This window comes from Passer montanus, unplaced genomic scaffold (genome assembly GCF_014805655.1).
Source record: "Passer montanus isolate IOZ18808 unplaced genomic scaffold, ASM1480565v1 scaffold43, whole genome shotgun sequence".
Lineage (NCBI taxonomy): Eukaryota > Metazoa > Chordata > Aves > Passeriformes > Passeridae > Passer > Passer montanus.
In genome coordinates, this window is record NW_024369151.1 from 5,227,961 (window position 1) to 5,253,577 (window position 25,617).

Here is a 25,617-nt window from a genome sequence, read left to right on the forward strand (position 1 = left end):
GGTTAATTTGCACTATAAAGACCTCTCTGGTACAGCTACGTTGGCAAACTCTCCTGGTTGAAGCAGGGTTGATATTGGCAAAAAAAGTAATTTAACTGTTCTGGCATCATTATGCCTTCACGTGCTCTAAACCTGCCTTAGAGGCAAAAACATTTGTCTCTGCACATCAGTTGTGTTAGTGGTGTTGTTCCTAGTCTTGTGTTGATTCTCTTCTGTGTTTTCATTTGCCAGATTTACTATCCCAGAAAAGCCTTGGTCTATTGAATTGACCCATGTGTGGATTTTTCTCATATTTGGGTGAAAGTGTCAAATTTTTTTTGTTTGTTTTAAAAGGTAGCTTTTTTCTTTATAACTAGCTTTTTCTTCATAAGAGCATCTTGTGTTCAAAGCCAGCTTTCTTTCTTGCAATACAGATTTGTAGCCATGTCTTGTGCCCTGTGAGATAGGCACTTTATCAAAGTTCTCCTTGGTGGAGTTTACATTGCTGTCTTTCTTCGCTGGGAGTTTAAATTTAGTCAGCAAAATCCAAATCTGGAATCTCTCAAAATGACAGCTAACACTTAGGGGATGAAGAAAGTTTATAAATATACACCAGCAATGGATAATCAGCGAATCTTCATTTTGCATCTGTGGTCTGCCAAAAGTGAAAAGACTTTCGAGAAAAGCCATGTTGTGATACAGAAACACATATTGGCTCAGAAATTTACTGTATTATTCTACCTTAGTCTTGTAACCATCTGTACAGAGCAAACTTCAGAGTTTTTCTGAAGTGTTTGGGACATTCTGAAACTTTAGGTCCTCGATCTGTTAGAACCAGAGGGGAAATTTGAATTGTGATTTGTCCAAAGGGCCAACAGGCCCTGGAAGAGTTGGGATTTTTTTCACCCTATTTTAACTTTTGTAGGGTTTACTATACAATTGTTGCTAATGAGCCTGAACACCCCTCCTTCTGTGCCTCCCCTCAGTAACAGGAAATTCTCTCAGCTTGTTTTTTTTCATCCCCCTGTGAGTCTGACTGGCTGGACGGGAGCTGTAGGTTAGAGTTCATGAGAGGTAACTTAGTGAAGTTGTCCTCACGCCTGTTTTATGCACATTTGATTGTTCAGTGGTTGTAGTTGTGGAATATTAGATCTAAGAGGTATTTAGGTCCAGAGTTAGACAAGTTCTTCAGAGCAAGGTGGGTGTGAACTGCAAGGTAGCACAAAGCAAGAGGAAGAACACATGTGAGCCAGGCTGGAGAAGGGACCACTGGCACACAAAACCCTGAGTGTGGGAGCTGGTGGCTGACCTGGGCAGACCTGCTCGCGTTTCTTCTGAAAGGTAAATCCTTGTGGATTTGCTTATGGGAGGAAAGCAGTGGTGGTGGGCTTGGCAGCCTGGCACACGGCTCATTCTTGGCTAACCCAGCTCCGACAGTCTATCAGAACAATGGAAGTAGGAGTTGGTGTGGTGACTCAGTGCATGATGAGAGTTCAAAAAAAGCAAATGCGTCTTTCAGCATTCAATACGCACGTTATTACAGACTTGTGCTTTAGTAACTGAGTCATATATCCAGTTATTCCTTTCTTTACACTTAGGAGTTTGGTAGTTCTTTGCTTGTGATGTTTTTGCTCCTGGCACACATCCCTGGCCTCAGACCAGAAAGAGCTCGTGCTCTGTAGATGTGGCAAGAAGTCCTTGGATATGTGTTGCTTTGGGTTGGTCTGCCTTCAGCACAGTGTGTAACAATAGATTGCATACCATTTACTGTTACACTCCCTTCTTGGATTTGTTTTCCTGATGTCCAGCTTTTCTTCTTCGCTTCCAGATGACAGAATGTAAATCACAAATACCTCAAAGCAGAGTGGCTCTGCTGGGCATGTCCCATCTTAAAGTGCCATGTACCCATCCCTTGCTGCTTGCAGCCAAGTCTGTTAGAATTATTTCTCCATGCCTTCTCCCTGCTCCTCCCTTGCTTACCCTTTCAAAACTCATCTGAGTTGTTCTATAACTTAAGTTATAAAGGGTCATTTTTCTGTGACTTACTTTCTCCATTTGGCACAATTTTTGTTTCCTTATGCAGCTTTTCCTGTAGCACTTGGTCACCAGCTGCATGTGATTTTTTTTTTAATAACCTCCATTGTTTCATTTCTTATAGTATTTTTAACATGATTCATGTTAGGAGGAGTTTAATCATTTTAAGATTTAGATACAAGGAATGGTTGGAAATATTTTGTCTAAAGTCCCAGTGGTTTGAGAAGCCCTGAATGTACTGGAGAGCCTGGCTGCCTTGTGCAAGTGATCTGGAGTACATGGGATGCACTGCCTGGAAAGCTCTTGCCTATGGGACATAGTGCATGAGGTGCAGCATTTCATGTCTGTCACTTCCAAAAGACACATCTCTGGGTTCATGTGACTGGAGTGCAGACATAACTGAATGGCTTTCAAAGAAGCTATTCATACACAGCTAGGGATGCTGATGCTGGAGGGTTTTGTTGTGCTGACTGACTGCCTCTCCCATTCTCCAGGAGGGATTATCACTCCCTGCTTGTACTGGTGGACCTTCATCAAGATTGATCACAGCCTTGGAGGGAACTGTAACACACAGTTCCAAAGATGTACTTTACAGAAATAAGCTTTTTCTGGAAATAAGGTTAAAGCCATAAAATTTCAATCCCTTGCCTGCTAGATACCAGCTTATTCCTAAGGATGATATCTAAATAATTCTTTGAATACTGTTTTTATTTCATGCTTGCCTTATTGTTTTTGCTCCAGTTCTTTCCTCAGCTGCCTTTCACATACTCAGTGCTGTCATCATCCTCCCCTGTCTCCCAGTGAAGCTGCCTTGACTGTTCCTTAGCTTGGTTTCTCACTTGTGGCTGGAGTTTCTTACACTAGCTGTTTTTTTTTTCCTGTACATTTGCCATTAATCCTTTTTCCTTTATTTGTCTCATGTCCAGTCAAGTAGGGATTAGGCAGCCTGTGCTCTTAACTGCGTAAGTGGAATCTGGTTTCCTGAGCTGACTTTCCCCTACTCTTCCTTCCCTGTTCACTCCTCCCCAGCTGCCAGTGAACAGCAGGAGTGGATGTATGTCCATCTCCTGCTGTGAGACAGCAAGTGGAGCCCTGCAGAAGTTCTGGAGCTTGCCTTGTTCTCCCTCAAAAACACTGGGTTGTGCAATTGGCTCATTCTAAAAGCATTGGTGTGCACGTTTAGCATTTGGGGAGCCTGTACATGTCACTGCTCTGGTGCAAATGAAGAACTGAGCAAGTGTAAGTTGATACCAGGGAGATGAGGGTATCACTGTGGGCCTTTGGAATGGGTTTTTGGGAGTTCAAAAGTTAATTTTGTGAGTAGGTTGGTAGATGCAGTGACCTTACTGCTGAACCCTTGTTTAAAACACTTGCAGTGAAACATCCAAATAAGACTTGTTTCAGAAGACAAAGGCTTGCTTAGTTCTCTCAGTAACACAGCCTGCATCATCTGTCTCTGAGCCATTTTTCCATCATAACTGCTCATGTCTAGTGAACAACAACCAGCACTTGTCAGCTGGAGAATAGAGGGCTGTTTGCAGAGGGGGAGATGTCCAGCTCCTTGGGTTGGCAATGTTCTGGCCAGTGATGTCAGCCCAGGCCCAGCAGAGTAACTTTATTGTTGGGAGTTCCCTGCACTGCTTCTGCCCAGGGAGGGCAGAACCCCTCTGTGTGCGCTTGTAAAGCCTATGTCAGCCTCCAGGTTAAACCAGGATTTCATACACTGTGTATCCAGCTGGTTTTGATGGTTCTGCATGACGTTCCCCAAGGGATGTGGTGTGTCACTGCTCATTCCTGGGATGTGTTTCCACTGAGCTTCCCAGCACCTATTGCTACATTGTGTTTGCTTCTGCTTTAACTTGTGTTTTGCCTCCATGAGCTTGACAACAAAATTTGGCAGATGCTGGCAGCCCCAGGCTTCCCTGATGTGTCCTGTTCCTGTGGTGTCTGCCCCAGTGCACCCTGCTCACTGTGGATTCCTTTCCTTTTCCTTGCCAGGCACCAGGATGGCAAAGCCTCAGAGCTGCATTTTTCTTTAATAACATATGTACTGCCCTGTCCCAAGCCCGTTATTTGGAGATACCTGCAGGTTCTGGATTGTAACTCTAAACCAGCTAATGGCTAAATGAGGGCTTGCTTTGTGTTACATATGTATGTTCACCCACTTTTGTAATTCCTGTATTTTACAGGCAGTGATTAGGCATTGTTTGTAGCAGGACCTGCTGTGTTTGTAGGATGGGATATACTTTGGTGTGCTGTGAACGCCGGGGTGTTCTGGTTCCTGAACATCCTAGAAAGTCAGTTTTGAAACAGGCTTTTCAGGGATTTTTCCTTGCACTTATCAAAGGTGTCTCCTAGAGTTTTGCACTAGGTAACCTAGTTAAAATAGTAACTGTCTTCTCTGGAGTAAAATGCAGGATTGTTCCAGGCTTTTCCAGACTATGGGAGTGTCAGTGATTCTGCTCTAATTCAGCCTTTCGAAGGGCTGGGGATTAGACTATTTTAACTGTGTCTCTGCAGATGAAAGCAGAGCTGTGTAAAAAAAATGGTGTAGAAGATACCTTTCAGGTGCAATCTGCTGAAATAACATGATATTTCGTTTCTCTGTGATTGAGGGGATTGTACCTGCATTGCAGGGATTGTGTTCCCTTACTCCCCAAAAGACACACTGCTGGTGTGTTTCAGGGCCCCTTGAAGGGCTCTTTTTCACTGCACTTAAAAGAATCTGAGCTGGGAGTTGGCTTGGCAGCCTCTTTAAAATGGTATTATCTCTCCTGTGCCTTATCAGATAAGATGCTGCTGCTCTGCTGCAGTGTGAGCAGGGAGGAGGGTGCAGAGGACTAGGTCTGCTGAGAGGGGGATTAGTTCTGCTTGAAGGCTCTGACACAGATCCACGTCTCAGAGGGGGGACAGTGAGCATGTGGACTGAGCATCAGAAATGGGAAAGCTTACCCTTCCCCTCTGTGTAAGGAGGAGGAGTAAATCTGAATAAGAAGCTCTTTGTGTGTGCTTATCTCTATCCTGTCCCATTTAGCCTGAGGTTTTCCCACATTTGCCCCATGCATGAAACATCAAACTGAGACACATTGCTCTAGTGAGACATTTGACATTAAAAGCTATTTTTTGTTGCTGCAGCCTTTTCAGTAAGGCTGTGGCCTTTTTATGACACTGTGTATGTGTGACAACTGCCATAAAGCAGGAGTGAAACATCTGCTTTTCTAAATGCTTCAGCAAGGCAAAAGTGTTTCAGCGGGTGGTGTGTTGGAAGGTTGATACCCACAACTCAGCTCTGAGTCTGTAAATAGCAGTTTTAATCTCTGCTCTAGTGTTTCATTAGCTGGGTTTTCATGTGGGAGAGAGGTTCACAGTAGCCCAAGATAGCAAGGGTTGTATATGTGGCCTTTTTCTAGAAGTGTTTGCTTTACCAGCTTGAATTCAGAGTGAGCCTTGTAGCGTTCTGTAACAGTGCTAGTCTGTCCACTTGCACCACAGCTGGGAAGCATCTCTTCTTTAAGGTCTGCTTGTTGTGTGTTTTTCTGCCTGTCTCCAGAGCTGTGTGTGAGATCTCAGCCCAGAGTGGCCTTGGAGGCTTCCCTGAGTTCACTGCTGCTTCTCCAAAGGCAGGTAGAGCAGGGGGTCCCTGCTGTGCATCATTCCCATTGCTTGAATCCTCACCATGCTGTGGTAAAGCATCTTCCAGTGCTCTTTTTCTGGTGAATCTTCTCTCGAGAGGTGGAATGATGGATGAGGGATGCAAAAAGCTCTTCCTCGAGCTGGAGGTAGATGAGCAGCTCCAGGATTAGAAAACCTCACAAAGCTCTTTCCAGAACTCCGCTTTTCACAAAAGCTGCCACAGGATTGCACTGGTTTATTCTGAGGAGGTATATTTAGGTCTGGAAAGAGTAATTACACAGCTTTGAATAAGTCTGAAGTCAGAAGAGGGCAAAGCTTAGCTTGGCAGAGATTCAACCTTCTGGGAGTCTTTTAACAAAATTATACAGCCAGCTTTTTTAAAATAAAACTTCTGAAGACCCGTTGAATTGGCACCTAGACCTGGCATTGGTGTGAACTATTTCTGGTTCTCCAAATACAGAGTGAAACTTAAAATTAGACACTTCTGGTTTTAAGCTGTTCATTTCTGCTTTACTTTTAGTTGCCTTGTGATTAGGATGAAAGAAGACTTCTCAGTGCAGCCCTCACCATGCTTCTTGGGTGTTTTTTTGTTTCTGTATGATGGTTCATAATTGTACATCAGAGAATATTCCAGGGCTAAATACAAAACTGCTCATCATTTGAGTTCTCCCTTTTTTTTTTTTTTGGTCCCTTTTTTAGTGTTCTCTAATTACCAGTCTAACGATAGCTTGAGGGGAGGTGGATAGGCAAAGCCCATTTCTTCTCCACATGCCATCTTTTGGAAATGTGGAACTAATTTTTTTAGAGTTCGGTTTGAAACAATAGAGCTGTTGCTTGTTTGTCTAATGATACAGCCCCAGCCCCCACCCTTTAAAATAAAAAACAAAAAAAAGGTTGAAATTCATTATTGAGTGATTGTGAAACTTGTGACTGGAAAGCAGCTCTGGATTTTGTCTTATAAACTCTTTCTTGCCCTGTGCAGACTGTTCCAAAGGCACAAACCCCCTAAGCTGTGTGTGCACCTGCAGCTGAGGTTCATGATCACAGTGCTGTGGGTAACATAACACCCCCAAATCCTTTTCCTAATCCCTTGCACTGTGTGGTATCTGCAGCAGTTCTGGAAAGCCAGTGTACATCCTTAATAAGAAGCAGAATGTCTGTTAGAGGAGCTTAGGCTAAAGGCAAATTAGCTATGGAGCTCTGTTTTGCTAATCAGTACTTTTAACCACGTTTTGAAGTAATTAGCCTTCATTGGACTTAGCAGCATCCAGCAGATGCTTAATCATGGCTGCATTGTAAAACGAGTGAGAACTCCTGAGTAAGGAAACTCACACACTGGGGCAGCTCTGGATCCCACTGAGGATCCTGCAGCTCTGGGAGCCAGGGATGGGCTCTGGGAGCTGGAGGGAGCATCCCATGAGTGCTCCTGTCTGGCAGGGGTTAGAGCTCTGCTCAGGGCTGGGAACAAGGGGTGCTGCTGTCTGACTGAACACCTTTCACTTGTAGCTGCCTTCCAGCATTCCTTTGGAGCTCTGGTGTCAGTAGCAGCTTCAGCATTAGCTTTGCTTTCTAGAAAACAGCAGCTCCTTTCCAAAGGTGACTAATGCTGCTAAAATATTCAGTGTTTCCTGAATCCCCCTGTACCTGCCTTGTGTTCCTGAAGCATGTGTTCACAGGTGGTTTTCCATTCTGTTGCATACTTTTTCTCATCTGTATCTTGAGTTTTTCCTTCCTTTAGGTCATTTAAACTGCTTATTATTGAGGCAGGTTTAAGACACCCATATTTGAAATGTAACGTGCCTAATTTGGCTGGCATGGTGAATATTTTATTATAGACAAAACCTTTTTAATCCCTCTGGACGTGTTTCTTCCTCCTGTCTGAGAGAGCTGGGGTGAGTTGAGTGGAGTAATGAGAACCAGATCTCATCTTGAATTAATAATCCCAGATTCAAAGGTATTTTTGGCACTTAGATATCTCACTTTTTACTGACTTCAATAGCGAGCCTGAATTCTGTCTGGAAGGGATTTAAGTTCTCTACCTTGAAGGAATTGTTGCCTTCTGTTTTCTCTTGTTTTAAACAGGGATGATCAGCCTTTGTCTGCATTACAGAGGATTACAGCTTTCAGGTTTTTGTCAGCTACTCCTTTTCTGTTCTCTGTGTCTGCCTTGGCTGGCACATTTGGTCCCACAGAATGCCTTGGAGGACCAGCAGGGACCTCCTGGCTCAGGAATGAGTCCCTGAATCTCTTCCCTTGGGCTCACCTCGAGGTTGCCCTAATGGAATGTGAGCTGCAGCTTCTTCCCCTTCCTTCCCAGAAGGAGTGGGGGCAGTACCAAAGCTGATCACTCTCCCCTTTGCCACCAGTCCCTTTGGCCTGGGTCAGATGGTGGGAAGCCTCCCTTTCCCTGCTAAAGCAAACAGTTTATCAGCTGCCCTTGCACCTTTGTCCTGTGCTAGGAGGAGAGATAAGAGTCAGACTTGCTTGCTCACAGCTGTCAGCAGTGCCTTCCCTTCCTCCCCCGGCCTCATTACTTTGAGAACTGAACAGGCTGAGGGCCAGGCTCTGAGCCATAAATGGATCAGGTCCTGCAGAGGCTCAGTAGGAAACTAGAGCCCTGTGGAAGGATCCACACACCTTGTTTCCAGGCTCCTTTGAACCAGCTTCCTTGGAAAGGTAAAATCCAGCTTCCCCTGAGGGCTGTGTGGGAGCCAGAGCTGTACCTGCAGTGATTCCTGCACTCAGGAAGGCTTCTTCTCTTCCTCCTGCAGGCTCAGGCTATGCCAGAGCCATGTTCTCCTCCATTCAGCCTGGAGATGCTCAGGAGCTGTGCAAGCAAAACCACCTCTTCCCTGGCTGAACCCCTGCAGGATGTGAAGTGCAGAGTTTGCTCGGTGTGACCCTCTCTGCTTGCACCAGCAGCATTTCCATGTGTGTTTTTGTCCTCCTTCAAGCTGGCCATCCTCACTGGCTTAGTGCCAGCCCGAGGAGCAGGGACAGGCCATCCAGGACACAGAGCAGTTTGTGTGCAGAGGCTGTACAAACAGACATGCTGGAGGGAGATAAGCTTGTGAACCTTCAGCCCAGTTCAGGTAGGGAGATCTGCTCCATGCAGGCCGGACCGTGAGTGAGCTGAACCGGCTGAGCAGGAAATGTCAGAGCTTGTGAGAGTTTTAAAGGCAAATTCTGTTGATGAGATGATTAGTTTTTCTGTAACCTAGGTGGATTGTGGATTTTACCTGTATTGACTAGTGAAAAGCTTGATGCTAACTTAACACCTTTGTGTGGTGCAGTTTCAGGTGAACCAAGCTGTTGCAGAGGCTCTTTATGGACTGGGATGCCAGTCATTAATAAAGATACTTAATAGCTGGTCTTGATTTGGCTTTGTACCTTTATTTGAATTTTTTTGTTTGTTTTTTCATTCTCATAGAGAGGAAGTTCAGGAGAACTGTGTCCGCTGGAAAAAGAAATTCACCTTTGTGTGTAAAATGAGTGCCAACCCTGCCACAGGACTCCTGGACCCCTGCGTCTGCCGAGTGTCTGTCAGGAAGGTGAGCATCCAGCTTTGCTTCTGCCAGGTAGCACCACCAGTGGTGTACTGGCAGCTGGGCACTGGCTGCTTTTTGGCAGCAACAAAAATTGTGTGGACTGTGGTGGGAAGGAAAGATTGTTTGGGACAGGATATGCTGGAACGGAGCCTCTCTCTCCAAGAAGAGTCCTTGAGGGAGGATGGGAGCGACCAACGTGGTGGTAACCCTTGAGAGAGAGGCTTGTGAATCCTGAGAGCAGATTCCAGGGCTGAGTAATGACTTTCCCCCTGTTGCCCCAGCACATATAATAGCTGCTTTTCCTGTTTTGTTTTGTTTCCCAATATAGGAGCTGAAGGGCGGAAAAACCTACTCAAAGGTAAGAGCATAGAAAGGGCAAATGTAGCAGAGTGAGGATGGTCTTGTCTCCTGCTAGTGCTTTACACCCATTAGGGGCCAGTGGCTGCTGAGTGGATCAATCTGGAGAGATGTTCATTAGTTCTTAGTTTAAGTATGAGTTAAGAGATTTCCCAAAAAACTTGACTTGCTGGGACAGGATCCAGATTGCACTGGATATGGATTTGAGATGGGGGTTGGAGAGATGATTTGCATGTCCTCAAACTTTGGGGAAGTTCTGAGTCAGATGTGAACTCTCTGGCTTCTGGCAGCATGTCTCTAATAAAGAAACAGACTCCAATTCTGTTCTCCAGAGCACGGCAGCCAGCTGGGGCAGGCACCTCGCTGCCTCAGGAGAGCAGGCAGGAGCTACAGCAGAAATCTCTGCCTGCCAGAGCACAGGAGACACCAAGGCAAAAGCCAAACAGATCAGCAGGGATCTTAGTCTTGGTTTCTCTTCCTTACGTTTTCTTGCCTGTGCTGTGGGACAGACAATGGGCCACCCTCTTCTTCTCCTTGTGCTGGATCAAGAGACAATGTTGGCTTAGAAGCTGAGCTCACACAGTGCCCCAAATGATGTTTGTTTGAAAATGAGTCACTGCTGCTGGCTTCTAATGAACAGATACTTTGGTCACGCACAGCCATTTAAAAATTCCTTCTCATCAATATCCTTTCTGAGGCCATGGAGGCAACTGGCTGTGAGGGGTCTACTGCACTAGCTCCTGTTCTGCTGTGCTGGGTGGGAGAAGGCAGTGTGGCATTGTTCCTTTTTTGTTGCTAATTAGGACATGGTCTCTAGGGCCATCAGTTTCTCTTTCCCTAAATTCACACTGTGGGAAGGTTATTCATTCTGCAGAGCTGTGTGTTCAGGGAGAGCAGCATAGCTGGAGGAAGAGACATAGCAAATGCATCAGCCTTTGCCTGCTGCTTTGTCCATCCTCAAGCTTTCTGCAGGATTTGGGAAGGCAGAATTAAAGGAAGCCTGAAGGCACATTTCTATGGTGGAGTTAACCTGGAGACCTTATTCAGGTCATGTTCTAACCTACTTCCTTTCTGCTCAGTCTCCAGTTATGTTTAGTGGCACTTAAAAGAGACTGACTTCCTCCAGCCCAGGACTGGAGACCAGATCTCAAGTACTTGTCATCTCTTGGGCTGGTATCTTGCTTGGTCTCCTGTGAAAAAGACAGATGTGTTCTCTGAGATGATCTGAGGCAGCTCAGAAATGAGATGTCACACCAGATTGCAGTCTTGCCCTGTGAACCAGGCTTGTTCCAGGCAGGTTCTCATGGCAGAACTGATTTGGGTTTCCTGATGTTTCTAGCACAAGTCTGTGGTGATGGCCATGCAGCTATTTTCCCATGTTACGCCATGAGTCCCCACCTTTTTAAGCTATTCTAATTAGCTGAGAACTTCTCCAGTCAGGTGTAGAGGAAGACGAAACTTGTGAACGCCCTCTGTACCTGGTCCCCCACCAGCAGGGGCTGAGGGGCTGTTTGTGCCCCAGGCAGTTCCCAGTGCCTTGCACACCTTGGGGTTTGACGTGAATGTCACCTCGGTGTCTGGGGTGACAGAGCGGAAGACGACAGGAAGGACTGATAAAGCAGAAACTCTTTCCCTGAGCTGGAGGAAACACCATCAGCTGGCTGGAAATCTGAGGAAACTATTCGGAAAGGTTATATCTGAAAACATCCTTTTGTTAAGGGATCTTTCCTCTATATACTGGGAGTCTGCTTCCTGAGAGAGCTCCTGACCTCAGCACGCCGTGTGGGTTGCTGGAGGGTTCTCCCACACTCTGTGCTCCAGTGTTGGCCTCCTCTCAGAATTTAGTGCTGTGGTGGAGGAAGAGGGATCTGGGTCTGGGCCACCCCTGTGCCACGCTGTTCTCCTGGTGTGGTGGTGCTGTGTCTTTGTCACAGTGATGGATTGCATTTCCCTCTGTGGCTTTCCTCTGTCCTGTTTATCTCTAAGAGATAAAAATTCACTGCTTTTTTTCCTTATCGGTGAATAATTAGCAAACAGCACAGCCCTTGGCTAGAAGAGACAGAGAAATTTCTGCAAGGGCTGAAGAAACACTTTCATTAAAGGAATGCTTAAGAAGTGAGAAGAGAGGGAGAAAGGTTATTTTTTTTGCTGATAAAAGGTTCCCTCTCTATCCCACTATTTTTTTTTCATTTGCCACCAGAAGTTCCCCTTTGAGAGTGGGATGAAGGAAGCAGCTACATTAATCTTGCTGCTGTTTCCCCCTCAATCATATATCTTGAGCAGACTGTGATTCTTGACTTGGAGCAGTGGGAGCCAGGGTTCCTCTGGCAGTGACTGTTTTGTGCTGGGACTCTATCAGCTTCCTCAGCTGACAGGGGCACCACAATTCCATAGGAAGGTGCTGCTGTTGGGGCTCTGTTCAGTTGTCATCCAGCTGTCAGCAGCAGGCAGAAGGGGTGTGCTGCAGAGCACAGGACCTGCTGCTGCCCCACCTGTGCTCCCTGCTCCCCTGGGAGCCAACCTGTGACGCAGATGCTCCACGCCTGGATGCTTTGGCCACATACAGAGTACAGCATGTCCTCCTGGTCAGATGAGATGGGGCACAACTGCCTTCTGTTCTTAAAGCTGTGCATAAAACAAGCTGTAGCTTTTTCTTTGAAACACTGTGTTAATGCACCAGGGATTAGGGCAGGAAAACAAAGGTGCTCTTCATTGTGTGTGTATTTACTCTGGAGGGATCGGTGCCCTTTTTGAAAATGCATGTGATCTTCAGCTTTGTCACCTTCCCTGTTTGCTTCCCATTTGTTAGAGAAGGTTTAGAGAGCTCACAACTAAATCTCTCCAAATATTTCTCTTCCCTTCTGCCTGTCAAGCCAACCCCTTGCTAGTTAAACCTCAGCAGTGCTGGGGAGGAGCTGCCCAGCCCAGCAGCTGCCTCTGAGGGGTGAGGCACAGGCAGTGCCACATGGCTCTGGGCCTCCAGCTCCTGCCCATATTCTGTTGTTTTTTTCAGGATGGTGTCACTTTCCCCTGTAACAATATCCTTTCATCTCCTGGTTCACATGCTCCACTGCATTCTGGGATGGCCCGATACAAAGAGTGCCTTATTATGTTTGTGTATGTGTGATTCTGTTTTTTCCACATTGTTGACCTAGAGCCTTCCATGTCCTTGGTTATGCAATGGCTGCAGGCTGGTTAACACTGTCCTGGCCACCAGCACTACTGTACACCCTTCCTCCATGTGGGCTTGGCTTCCTGAAGGCCTCCCAGTGTCCCTCTAGCTAGGGGTTAGGAATGTGACCCTGTCCATCCTCAAGAACAGGGAATCTTCACAGCCACCACTCTGTCCTGGCCCTGTTCTGCCTGTGCTCACAGATGTGTTCTCTGCCTTCGGTCTGTGTGACTCTGTGTGTCCCTTTATGGAGTAATGGCTGTTCTCTCACCTTTCCCTCCGTTGTTTTCTTGGCTGCAGCTGGGCTTTGCTGATCTAAATCTGGCAGAATTTGCAGGCTCTGGATCCACTGTGCGTTGCTGCTTGCTGGAAGGATATGATACTAAGAACACCCGACAGGACAACTCCATCCTAAAGGTACCACAGCTAGAACTTGCGCAGTAAAATCCTGCTTAGGGCTTTGGGAGATCACAGCACAGTGCCAGGCCTGGGAGGAGGTCCTGCTATGAACAGAGACAGGGTTTTGCTTTTATGCTGCTAGACTGACTTGGGAAGCTTCCCATTATCAGAGTTGCCCTTTGATAATTTGGCATTGATTTGGCCAAGCAGTGACCCTTGACAACAAAACCAGGAACAGGAGGGAGGGAAAATGTTCCAAGGCACTGTCAGCATGACCCAGCTGGTGTCCTGCTGAGCCACTTGGAGTTACTGATGGCAGGGATTTGGGGCAGGGAGGGAAATACTTTGCTAAATCCCTGAAGCTGATTTCCCTGGGAAAGGAGCTAGATCTGGCTGATCTTTACACCCAGCCCTCGAGCTCCTGGCTGCTGTGAGGTGAGGAGCTCAGTGCAGCAGGGCTAATGATGTGCCTTGTGTCCCCTCTCCAGGTCACGATTGGAATGTCCCTGCTCTCTGGGGACCCCTGCTTCAAAACGTGAGTTCCTGGCTGTACCCCATTCTGGACAGACACTAAAACTGATCAAGAGAGGGGAAAAGATGCCCTTGATATTGGGAAGTACAGTAAAACTGGTTGAATCACCCAGAGAAGTATAGCCAGCCTTGCTGTTAATTGGTTTTGTTCTCTGCTCTGGCCTTCCCAGCTCTGATTATTGCTGTGCACGGTATTTTCCCTGTTGGTGCAACTTAGGTTCTAGAAACCAGGAGATTTTGATTACAAACTTCATGTTTTGCATGAAGGATAGAATTTCTCATGGCTCTGGGCTTGGTTTCACTGACCTCCAAGAGGAGAAAGGTCAATAAAGAAAACAGTCTTGGAAGTGGACACGCTTCAGCACATACCATGGGGGATAAAGATCTCAGATTGAAACAGCAACCAAAATACTTCAAGGCTGAATCATTTTAATTTTTTTTTTCTACAGGGCTCACAACTTGCATTAATTAGCAGAGAAATTGCAGTAATGTTGGGTTTTTTAATGCGTAATGATAAGAAAGAATAAGTACAGTTAGGCTGGGGAGCAGTTTTGCTGCTTAAAGAATTGTGGGTGAATCAACAAATATCCTGGCCACATCTTCTCTCACACCACAGTGCAGCATCACAGTCCCAGCCCTGCTGTGGTGTGCTGGAAGGTGTGTGACTACACAGCAGGGCTGCCATGTGCCCAAAGGGATATTTCATGTTGCCTCCCAACAGTATGAGAGAAAAAAGCTTTACCTTGAGGCCAGCTCTTGTACAGTTTTATTCTGGGCTAAAGAGTCTAATTTTAGGAGCTAGCTTGGAGTGTATAAATTAGCTCAAATTCTTGTTTAAAATGCTGCATAATTTTTTGGTAGGTTGGTTTTGTGAGTGGCTTTTCATAGTGCTGCAGTATTTTCTGACACTTTTAAACCCAACATCAGTGTCATCTGATTGTGAAGAATTTCTGCTTCAGAAGAAAGTGTAATATAGAAGTTTTGAGTATCTTAAACCAAACTTAATAGCAGTAACAAACGTTCTAAATCTAGGGTACTAGGATGTCTGCTAATAATGTCTCACAAATATACCTGTTGCTCCTTTGCAAAGGAAGCAAGTCCCACTCTTAGAACGCCTGAAAATTACACAGAATAGGATATAAATATCCATTTAATGTAAGTAAGTTCAGTCTGAAAGTCAAACCTAATTTTCTTGAAGGATTTTTGCAGTCATTCCCACTTTTCCCTTTTATGTTGATGATGTGCAAATATCTAAAAATAGAAACCTTGCATGTGGAATAGTCCTTGATCAGTAGAGCTTCTGGTAAATGACACTCATTAGCGGGTTAGGGAGGAATTAAACTGTGCTGGGAAATCACTTCCAAGCACTGATTTTTTGCAGCACTCCATGAACCTTCTCCTGCTGGGGTTGTTGAAAGGGGCAGAGCAGCTGAGCTGACAGACCAAGGGGCTGCTCTCACAGCTGCTGCAGGAACAGTTTGCTTGCTTAAGGTTGTAAAAGCCTTAAAAACCTGTGAAGTCCCCAAAGCACCTGGGTGCATGCAAATCACTGATAAGGTGATTAGGGAGGGTTTTTTTCCTGGTGAAGGCATGCTGTGAGTTTCCTGAAAGCTTTATAGCCATTCAGCTGCCCACATTAAATATTCTGTCTTCCAAAATACTGCACAGATCCCTTCTCATGTAACATCTTCCCTCAGAGCTCTGAGTGAGACAAAAGATTTTATTTCTCACTCCTCACTTAAAATCCATAATATGATCCTTTAGTTCCAGTTCAGACTTCAGGCTACAGAGAGGTTAGGGCTCCAACAGGAATATTCACTTTGCCACGCTGCACATGCTGTGGCTTCCACCCAAAAGCACTTCTGGAGGAAGGGAGGGGGCTCCAGGCACTCACAGCTCTGCCCTGCAGTCAGCATTTAAAGGGATGTTGCAGGCTCACAGAATAACCAGAAAAATAATTCTGACAGCTGGAAAAACACTTTAGTTTCACTGAAAAGAGTTTAATAGTCAGTTAAAAAAGGGAAAGGTTATTTGACTGTTGTAAAAGTGCTCTGATAAGGGGACAGGGTTGCTGGGATAAAAGGTTTCATTTTGGCCAGAGAGGTGTAAGAGAAAGGAAGCTGGGCTTGAGAATGGGACAACAGCAAACTGGTTCCTGTTTGTGAGGCCAGCTGGCCAGTGGACACAGTCTGGGGGTGGAAGGGCAGCTCTGGATGGTGTCCTGGAGGACAGTGCAAGTTCTGAGCCTGCTGTCCTGTATAAATGAATGAATGGCCCCTTTTTACCTTAATTTACCTCAAAACTTGTGGTTTTTCTTGTGATGCAGTCCAAGGTAGGGAAGACACCAGTCTTGCATGTGAGAAGACAAAACCCAACATCCCATTTGAGCTGCTGGTCAGAGGGCTGGCAGCTTCCCCCTGCTGAGAGGGGTGGGATGGACAGAATGATGCCTGCCCCTGCCTGGCAGTCTGTAACCTCCTTCCCTGCTGATTCCAGGCCTCCTTCCACCGCCAAGTCCATCAGCATCCCGGGGCAGGACTCCACTCTGCAGCTGACCTGCAAGGGCGAGGGCACCACCAGCAGCAGCAGCTCCTCCACAATTGGCTCCCTGCGCCAGGCCAAGCCAAGACCTGCCATCCTCAGCTCAGGTCTGAATGCCCACCTGGAGCCATGCACTCTGTGGCTGTGCCTGGACACTCCTTGGTTTTTCCCAGCAGCTGCAAGCACAGAAACTCTTTAATTTTTCATGATTTCCCACACCTATCCTCAACCCCATTGCTCATTCAGAATATTGGGAACAACAAAGCCATCTAAGTGTAACTGAGGAGGGGAAGGTTGAATATTTGCCACATGCATATTTCTGTTAGTGGAGATAAAGCAATTTGTTCTTTTTGCTGGGGATTTAATAATTCATGCACTGCACTCATCCCTGCTTTCCACTGTGTTCAATGATACTTACCATTGTTCTGCACTCAGCTATTCTGTTGCTCAAACTTATCTTCTAGAAAAGTTCCTCTGAAGGTCTTAGAGGTTGGTTTAAGGTCTAGTGGCCTTGTTCCAGCTGCTGATGCAGTTCTTTGGCTTCTGTATGAGCCTGTTTTCAAGGGCACTGCATTTTCACATCAGTTTTTTTCCTTCCCAGCACATTCCAAATGTGCAGGCAGATACACTGCACCAAAATAGCACTCAAGTCTCATCCCCTCAGTTGACAGAGCACGTGGTGCAAGTGGTGTTCTTAAAAAGCTGGCTAATGTGTTACATTTGTGCACTTCTGGATAAGCTTCCTGCAAGAGAGACAAGCAGGGCTAGTGAAGGAGAAGGGGTTATGCTGAAGTGTCTGTATCATATTCAGAGATTATTTAAATGGTACAGGCTCTCTCACAAGCAATAGAAAGGGAAAGGTGGTAACAGAAGCACCCAATCAAGGTTGAAATACTTTACTGCCAGTGGCATCTGATGCTTACTTGGTCTTAGCTTGATGCTTTTAACTATGGATAGTTTCAGGCACTGCTTGTCCTTCTAGATGCTACAAGCCCCCAGAGATATTTCTGATTTCATGTGCTGGATAGAAATGGTGATAAACTTGACAGAGCTCCCTGTGCTCTTCCCTGCTCCCTGGGTGTTTCTAAGCCCTGTGCTGGCCTGTGTAGCAGGGCTCTGGCCAGTAGACTGCCCTTTCCTTGATCTGTCATCCCAAGATCAGTCTTCACTCCCGGTCTTCACTCCCACCATGTGCTGGCTTGGTTGGGGTGTAGCAGTGTCCTCTTTTCCTTGGCAGGTGTCCCAGAAGAGTCGGATCAGAACCTGTCCAGCCCAGAGGAAGTTTTCCACTCAGGGCACTCGCGGAACTCGAGCTATGCCAGCCAGCAGTCCAAGATCTCTGGTAAGCACTGTTCCACACAGCTCTGCCATCCCTTTTCCTTCCTGCCACGAGCCCCTGTGAGGGTGATTTGCAGCCATCTCTCTCACCCTGCTCTGTAATACCAGCCTCCTGTTCAGTCTCTGCAGATGAGCTCACAGATGCCTAACCCTCTGTGTGCAGCAGCAGAAGTGCTGCTGTGGAGCTGCCCTGCCTGTCAGCTGTGCTGCAGGGAATGGCAGCAGCAGCAGCTGAGCTTTGTGGCCCCTGTGTTGCAGGTTACAGCACGGAGCACTCCCGCTCGTCCAGCATGTCGGACCTGACCCACCGCCGCAACACGTCCACCAGCAGCAGCGCCTCGGGGGGGCTCAGCATGACCGTGGAGTACCCCGAGGGGGAGAGGGAGCACAAACTGGAGAAGCCTCCTCGGCCCCCCAGACCTCCCCTCCTGCTGGACAGACCCTCCCGGTGAGTCGCAGTGGAGCAAAGGCCTTTCTGTGGGAAGGAGAGACAGAACCTGCTCCTTTGTCTTCAGGCAGCAGGGGATCGGGTTGTGGCCACTGAGGAGGAGACTGTGGCCAAGAAAAGCAGGACAGTATGTGAAGTCTGTGTCTTGAAAAGCTGAGTAAGTTTTTCCTGGATTTCCTCTTGCCAGGAGGAAAAAGGATTCGATGGAGAGTCACCCAACCCGAGTGGATGACACCAGGATCGATGCTGATGATATAGTGGAGAAAATAATGCAGAGTCAGGACTTCACAGATGTCAGCAATACTGAAGGTGAGAGGAGAACCTCACAGGGATGTCTGGGTTCTTCCTTTTGCTAGGCTGCCAAGCGTTTACGGTCAGATCTGATCTGCCATGGGCTCCCTTCTTTGGACAGCTATTTGCGTTCAGTGCTTGCTGGGTGTTTCTGTGGTAGATAAACCACATGGGTTTGAGAGCTGCACATGTATTTACAGATAGCACTTGCTGCTGTTCCACACAGGACAGCAGAGAGTGAATAGTAGCTCAGACATGCAGGGACAGAGAGGAAAGACACTGATTCTCAGCACAGTGGAGATCAGTTGCATCAGCTGTCTGCACTGCTCTAGTGGCCTTCATCCAGGGTCAGGCCAAGGGTATTTATCAAAAGAGGAGAGCACAACTGGAGGGAGGCATCACATCTCTACAGAAACATGAGTTACCTTGTGCTGGTGATCAGGCCTGTCAGAGAGCTTAAGAAGAAGTTTTCTCCATTGCAGTCACAGCATCTGTTAGGAGAAAACTAATAATGTAGCTGCTTTTGTTTTCAGTTTCATTTTCCAGTTTAGCATAGAAATCGACCTTTAATCTGATTTTTTTTATCTGAGGTTTTCTGTTAAGTTTTAAACTTGAGCCTAGCTTGTTATCTGTGCTTCATTAATTTACCATTAGTCACCTTAAATTGTTGCACATGGCAGCACTGTTATCATGTGGGGAGTTATACCTCACTCAGTGTGGGTTAGAACTAGACTGAATGCAGCTGCCTCTCACCAGCAGAACAGGCTGAGTTTCTCCTCCAGTGACTCTACCAAAGCAGTGTGAGGCCCCACATCTTATCTGTTCAGATGTGTATGGGCTGACCAAGAACTTGCATCAATGGAATTGCCTTAAAAGAAGCAGCTGGAGGCGTATGACTGAATTAATAGCTCTGCCTTTGTTCTTCCAAAGCTGCTTGTTGCGGAGGCTCCCCTTTGGGCCAAGGAAGGGAATTCCCAGGGGCTCAGTGACTGTGGGAGCACCACCAGAAAGTGTGGATGTGCATCTGCTGATTGTGTGTCTGGGAGGGGAGTTCCTGGCAGCCTCAGCAGTTCTGGATTTTGATGTCTGTCTTCCTTTTCTGTCTGCAGACAGTAACCTGAGGTTGTTTGTGAGCAGAGATGGAACAACTACGCTGAGTGGTATTCAGCTGGGAAACAGGTAGGTTTCCCAAAAGGCTGGCAGCCAGAGGGGCTCCAGAGAGATTAGTGGCTCTGTACCTAGGAAACTTCCACTCTTTGCTACAGGAGAGATTTCTAAACATCATGTGCTAAATGGTGGCTTTTTCCCACATTAACAGCCCTGGGATCCCTTTGGTGGCAGGTTGCAGTTGCACTAGAGTATGAATGCAGTTCTCAGCTGGAGCTCAGAGGGATAATGGGATCCTGGTTGCTAGACCCAGGAACAGAAGTGAGGAGTGAAAGGACAAAATGGTAGAGGCTGGTTCCCGATTGTTCCTGAAGGAGGGAGATTTGCCTCCTGCTGGCCTGCAGCAAAACTGCAGCAGAGTGGGGTTTATTGTCCCTTCTCCCTGCCTCTTATTGTCCCTTCTCCCTGCCTCTTCCATAATCATCGAGGGCTTGTTCTCTCATTAAAGCCTTCTGAAGCAGTAAAACTTTTTCTTGCCACTATAGTTCTTAGTACAGCTCTTGGCCAGTTGTGTTTGAGGCTTTATTGCATCTTTTCATTGAATTAAATAGAGCAGTAATGGTAATGCAAAGATGTATCAAGCTGGTAACAAAACTGGGAGCACAGCAAAGGCAGGCAGGCTTTGTTCTGGGTAGGATACTCCCCTTTGCTGTGTCCTCTGGAAGGGCTCGTGTGTCACACCCAGCTCTCTCCAGTGCTCTGTTGCTGACTTGCCACCCCTTTGTCCCCTCCAAGGACTGACTTCCCACAAGGCTGACTCGTTACTGGCAGTGTTCTCAGTGGGCTGAAGATGATGTGTGAGAGTGGAGAGCTCTGAATCAGAGCCTGGTTACTCAAAATGACTGGAAAATAACCAGCCCCTCTTCCCCTCTGCCTCCCCAGGGTCTCATCTGGAGTTTACGAGCCAGTGGTGATTGAAACCCACTAAATGTGAAGAACAGGGTAGAGCTGCTGGACACAGGCCCCCTACCCAGGCCGCTGCCACACGGATGCCAACCTTTACCTCTCTTCATGCAGCATTCCAGAAGGGATTTCTCCACGCCCCTCCCCACATGTTTGCACTGCAGAACTACTCCGAGACCACTCCAGAACATGCACTTTCCCTGCATTGGTATTGTCCTTCTCTGCTTCCTGGTCCTTCCAGTGCATGCCTTCCCCTGTTCCTGCTCAGACACAAGGTGTCTGTGGGGCTTATCCTTGGGCTAGTCCCAGAGGATGTTGCTCATCTGCATCCCTCATTCCACCCATTCACTTGCAGCAGGGGACTTCTCAGTTTCTGTCTCCCCAAAACATTGGGTTATACCACTGTGAACTCTTCAGACCACTGGGGGTGGGGGAAACCATTCTAACCAAACCCAGAGCTGCTTGTTGGGGACATGGTGACATGGCCACTTGCAGGATGCTTTATTCCATTGACTCTGCAAGGGAACATCACCTCCCAAGGAAGGCAATGGTTTTACTGAACAAGGTATGCTGTGGTGTACGCTTCACCTTCCTATCCTCACGTCCCCAAACAACATCTTCTCATAGGAAATACTTCCCAAAAGTGCATTTCAGAAAACTCTGCTGCAATCCAGCTGGGAGCTGGTGAACGGTTAAATGTGAGTGCTCATCACACCACTGACTGCAGCAGCCCTTCCACTGCTGGGCATGGAAGGGGGTGTTCATCAACTAGCATTAGCAGGAGCACTTTAGAGGTTATGGATTTTACCTGGAGGAGGCTTCTACTCACTATTCCAGGAGTATAATCTGTGTTTGCTGAACTGATTCAGCAAATAGTCCTGTTGGAGCTTGGAATACAAAGCCTCTTTCTTTGTTTTTTTTTTTTTTTCTTGTTTCATTGGCTCAGGAAGGGAACTGCCCTTCTTGGACTGTGAAAAGAATCTTGTCTGACAGCTCTTCCCTGGGCCAGAGCTGGATGCAGTTGACTGCAGTGGTCTCTCTGTTGAGGTGGTGTCAGTTGCCTCTCTTGGCCTGGGCCAGTAAGGGATTTGGTGTTGCTTGGCCTTTCTTGTCTTGTCAGCAGAGATCTGTGCCTGTGCTGGTTCCTTTCAGGGCTCGGGAGAAGCTACTGTCTCTGCCGTCAAGAGTAGAAGGGGTGTTTGCTGCTGCATTAGCCACAGCAGCTGTTCTGACCTGCTCTGTGGTGAGTGAACTCTTCTGACAAGGCTTCAAACTGTTCTCTGGTTGATCTTTCAATTGCTCTTCTTTGGGTTTGGTTTCTGCAGTTGTTTGACACCTTTCCTTGCAGTGTGTGGCAGAGATGTGGATCCCTTTCAGCTCCCACTGGAGGTTTCTCCTGGCAGCTGAAGTGCCAGCGAGGATCTGGGCAGCCCCTGGCTGTGGGCCAGCAGCAGGCTGTGCTTGCAGCCCTCCCTGTGCAGCTGATAAGCTATTTCTGTGTAGTGCCCATTCCTCTGTTGCCAGTGTTCTGTGGTGGCACTCGGCAGCCGTGCCCTCGGAGCAGTTCCACACTCAGGACCTGGCTCCCCTCTGGCACTTGTGTGTGTGTACAGGCACACACTCACTCTGTTCAGCAAGGAAAGACTTGTAACTGATCACGTTGTTCAAATTCTTAGTTATTGTAAAGCCTCTTTTAAAGGAGAAAAAAAGGCATTAACTGTGGTCTCTTTGGCCAGAATGCATGCAGATGAGCTGCTGGAAAAGGGAATCTGGCAGAATGAGAAACAAGGAATGAAAGGGCCTTGATTTAGCTTTTTTTTTTTTTTTTACCCTTCTAGCTAAGGATGCTGCATGGGGAGGGTGCTCAGCAGTGTGTAAAACCATACAGTTGCTTACTCTGTTTTGATGGTTTCTCTCTTCGAGTCAAGAGGTTTCTTTCTGTGTTTGGACAGACCACATATAGGATATGCATCTTTTCTACCCTTTCCCTTCAAAGGGAATTAAATTTGAATTAGGGTAAAAAGGGGATACAGACAACACCTTGGTTTGGTTTAATGTAGGGGAAAAGTGTTGGATCTTTTGAGACTGTTTAGAACAAAAGCTCTTTCACACTTGCTAGGTTTTTTTATTGGTGATCTCTTCTTCATTCAGCCTGGGTAGGTTTGGCACTCACTTGCAGGCTGCTGAGCATCCTGCCCTGTTCCTGGGGTGCCACGTGTCTGCAGGAAGGAGAGAACTGCTTGTGTTTCTCTCTCCCTGGGGCAGTGCCAGAGAGCCAGGCCTGGCCTGCCCGTCTGCTCAGGTCAGGGTGAGGGCAGAGGGAGCTGGGACAGCAGGGGCTGTTCTGCCCTCTGTGCATGGCCCTGCAGAGCCCAGGCTCTGGCTGCTCCCCGGGGGCCAGCAAAGCCCCTCGGGAAATCAGATCCAACCAGGACTTGAAAGGAGCAAGCATAAGCCAAGAAAGAGGCTAAAACCCAGCTCATTTTGCTGCTTTGCTTCTGTTCCCATGAGAAACAATGGCAGTCCCTGTCAGAGCACTTGGGATCCCAGGCCATTCTTCTGGCCTGCACTGGCAGGAGTCGGCTGCTCCAAGGCACTGGCAGCTTGGCTTGTCACGAAATCAGTGGGACAGAGGGAGGAATATCTTCCCAGCAAAGCAAGAGGAGAAGCAGTTGAGCTTTTGAGAGCACTGGTCTCTTCTTCCCAGGCTGGCAGAGGCACAACCTGCTCCATCACATCCCTGTGGGCAACCTGGGCACGCCTTTGACTTCTCTTCCAGTGGCTTGGCACATCAGTGCTTGCATTTCTGGTAACTGTGTCTCGTAGGGTATTTCTTCCTTGTCTCCACGTTAGTCCCTCCACAGATTCTGGTCTTTGTGTGGCTTTTTAGCTCTCCTGCCCCTGGTTTTGAGTGAGTAAGTAGTCCTAGTCATCCAGCCTTGTGCAGCACAGCTGGGGAACCTGGAGCAGACGTGGAGGGAGGAAGGAGCAGTCTGTTCCTGTTTGTGGATCCCGTGCAGAGCTCCTGCTGTGCATCCAGCACAAGCAGTGCCCAGCAGTCCCTTGGCAGCCGTGGGCACCCGAGGGGGTGGCTGTGGGGTCTCTGGTCCCACAGGCTCACTGCTGCCTCAGGAAGCTGCATCTCATGAGCACTTTTTTCCTTGTGGCATCGCTGCTGCCTGTTCCTTGTTGGACTTTGAACATTTAAGAAGTGAATCAGTTTCCAGACCCAAACCGCTGGCTACTTTCCTTCGGATTTTTTCTTTTTTGTTGTGAAGTTTATGGAATTTTTTTTATACAAACCCAGCAGGCTGGTGTTTTTTTCACTGCATTATTGTTTCATTGATATTTTATTTCAGGGGGGGCTTAGGGGGGGAATGTTCTTTCCCACGTTGTTCCCCTTCTCAGGGGATTCAGAGGTGGCTTAAACAAGTAAAAGGACCTTATTGGCAAGACTCTGCATCCCCTGGGTCTCTGATGCTGACGAGCAGGGCTGCTCACGCCTGGCTGGCCCTGGAGAGCAGAGCTGGCTCTCTGCTTCAGTCTCAGGATCAGGTAAAACGTGTGGGCTCTGCTCCTGGTTTCTAGACCTTTAGTTGGTGGAAGCACATTGCAAAGCGTTAGGAAATTCAGTGTAACTTTTTTACTAACTTTTCTTTTTTTTAAAACCAATATAAAACTGAGTGTCCAGAAGAATAGGCTTAGTTGTTACTTGGTGAAGGAGATGGATTTCAGTTGGAAATTGTGATGGGAAAAGGGAGGAGAAGGATGTTGCTCCCTCATCATCATCTTTTGTATGGTCAGCACTTTAAATGGGGGCCTGGTGCTGTTCTGACCCTTGGAGTGATGGGCAGCAGGCGTGTGATTTCTCCCCCCCCATTGCCACATCACTTTGCCCCCTGCAGAAAGGTTAACAAGCCCTTTTAAACGTTTGCTTCAGTTTTTAGAGGGTTCCAACCCAGGTGGAGGCCTGAAGAAATAGTATTTCATTCTCATCTGAATAGGAGGGGTTGACTTTTTATTTATTTTGTCGTTGCTGTTTCTTTTTAAGCAGGTGGCAGTGCAGCTGGTCTCTGCACTGCTGCCAGGAACCTCTGGGAAAACCTCACTCCAGGTACGCTAGAGCACCACAGTTACACCCCTCCTGGTGAGGGGCTCCCCTGCCCTCCTCGCTGCCTTACCCGGGGCTGCAGCCCCCTCACCCTCCCTGCTGCCCCACTGGTCTCTAGCTGAGTTCTTGCTCTGGTGACCGAGCCCTTTGGACAAGGCCAGTCCCCAGGGACAAGTTCCTACAAACTCTGCCTGGCTGCAGGTGTTTGTCCTTGAAAAGCCACTCCCTGGCTGCGGGGAGGGATTGATGAATGCAAAATTCCCCCCAGTTCCCTCCCGAGAGCTGTGTCCATCAGCCCCCTCCCTGCACCCTCCGATCCCGCTGCCTCCGGAGCAGCAGGCGTGCAAACCTGGGAAATGAAAAGGAATTGGGGTGGAGCTCTGAGCGAGGGATGCGGCTGAGCCTGGAACTCGCCTCAAACACGTGGAATAACAGGAGAGCCCATATTTTTGTGGGGGGAGGGAGGGGAAGGGGAGATCATGTTTTATTTTCTTGAAAGTGAATTGAGCTTGGTGACCTTCGGCTGAGGCGCACTCGATTTGTATCAGATTCTATAGAGAGATGGCTGATATTTTTGGAAAGGGAATGGGTCTATGCAAACTTCCAAAATTGCTTGAAAGATAGTTTAACATTTTTTTACTTTGAAAATCTAAAGATAAATCTAACTTTTGTCTTAAAGCAGAAGTGCGTTTAGAAAGAGAAGCTACTTCCACTGCTCTATTTTGATGATGATTCTTGGAAAGTTTGGGCTGGAGGGAATGACTATTTTTCACCATTTCTATCTTGCTCCTCTAGTTTTTTTTGTTTCTTTTTCTAACGGAATGCTGTGCCGTCTTTGATTCAACAGATCGTGTTTGTATTTTCTGTATCTGGTTCCTAATGTAGAGAAATAACAAATATATGAGGAAATCAGTATAATGTCAAATGTTGTTATGGTTTGGGGGAAAAATAAAGGTTTTTTTGGTACTTCACACTGATTTTTGCTCTGTTTCTTGTTTTAAATGCTGTGGGGTGAGAGGGGCATGCTCAGGCCTAGAACAGTTTGGTTTTGCCTGCTCTGATTGAGATCCCTGCCAGCCCTTCCCTGAGCTGGAGAAGGAGCTGGCAGCACAGCACCAGTCCCATGGAAGCAGCAATCCCAGGAAAAGGTGGCACCTGCCTGAGG

At 47.3% G+C, this 25,617-nt stretch overlaps 1 protein-coding gene across 3 annotated transcripts in view; it reads left to right on the forward strand.

Moving 5' to 3' along the window:
- Positions 1-25,429, forward strand: part of FAM102A (family with sequence similarity 102 member A) — a 37,667-nt gene extending 12,238 nt beyond the window's left edge. For 2 of the 3 annotated variants that reach the window (XM_039719946.1, XM_039719947.1), the window contains 10 exons: positions 9,077-9,197; positions 9,523-9,552; positions 13,024-13,140; positions 13,611-13,657; positions 16,150-16,301; positions 17,432-17,536; positions 17,791-17,980; positions 18,168-18,289; positions 19,381-19,450; positions 20,321-25,429. In XM_039719946.1, coding sequence (XP_039575880.1) covers positions 9,077-9,197; positions 9,523-9,552; positions 13,024-13,140; positions 13,611-13,657; positions 16,150-16,301; positions 17,432-17,536; positions 17,791-17,980; positions 18,168-18,289; positions 19,381-19,450; positions 20,321-20,366 — 1,000 coding nt within the window. In that variant the 3' untranslated portion in view covers positions 20,367-25,429. Of the gene's footprint in view, positions 1-8,926; positions 8,946-9,076; positions 9,198-9,522; positions 9,553-13,023; positions 13,141-13,610; positions 13,658-16,149; positions 16,302-17,431; positions 17,537-17,790; positions 17,981-18,167; positions 18,290-19,380; positions 19,451-20,320 lie in introns of those variants that run through there. The other variant, XM_039719948.1, reaches the window with a different exon arrangement.
- Positions 25,430-25,617: the final 188 nt, after the last annotated feature.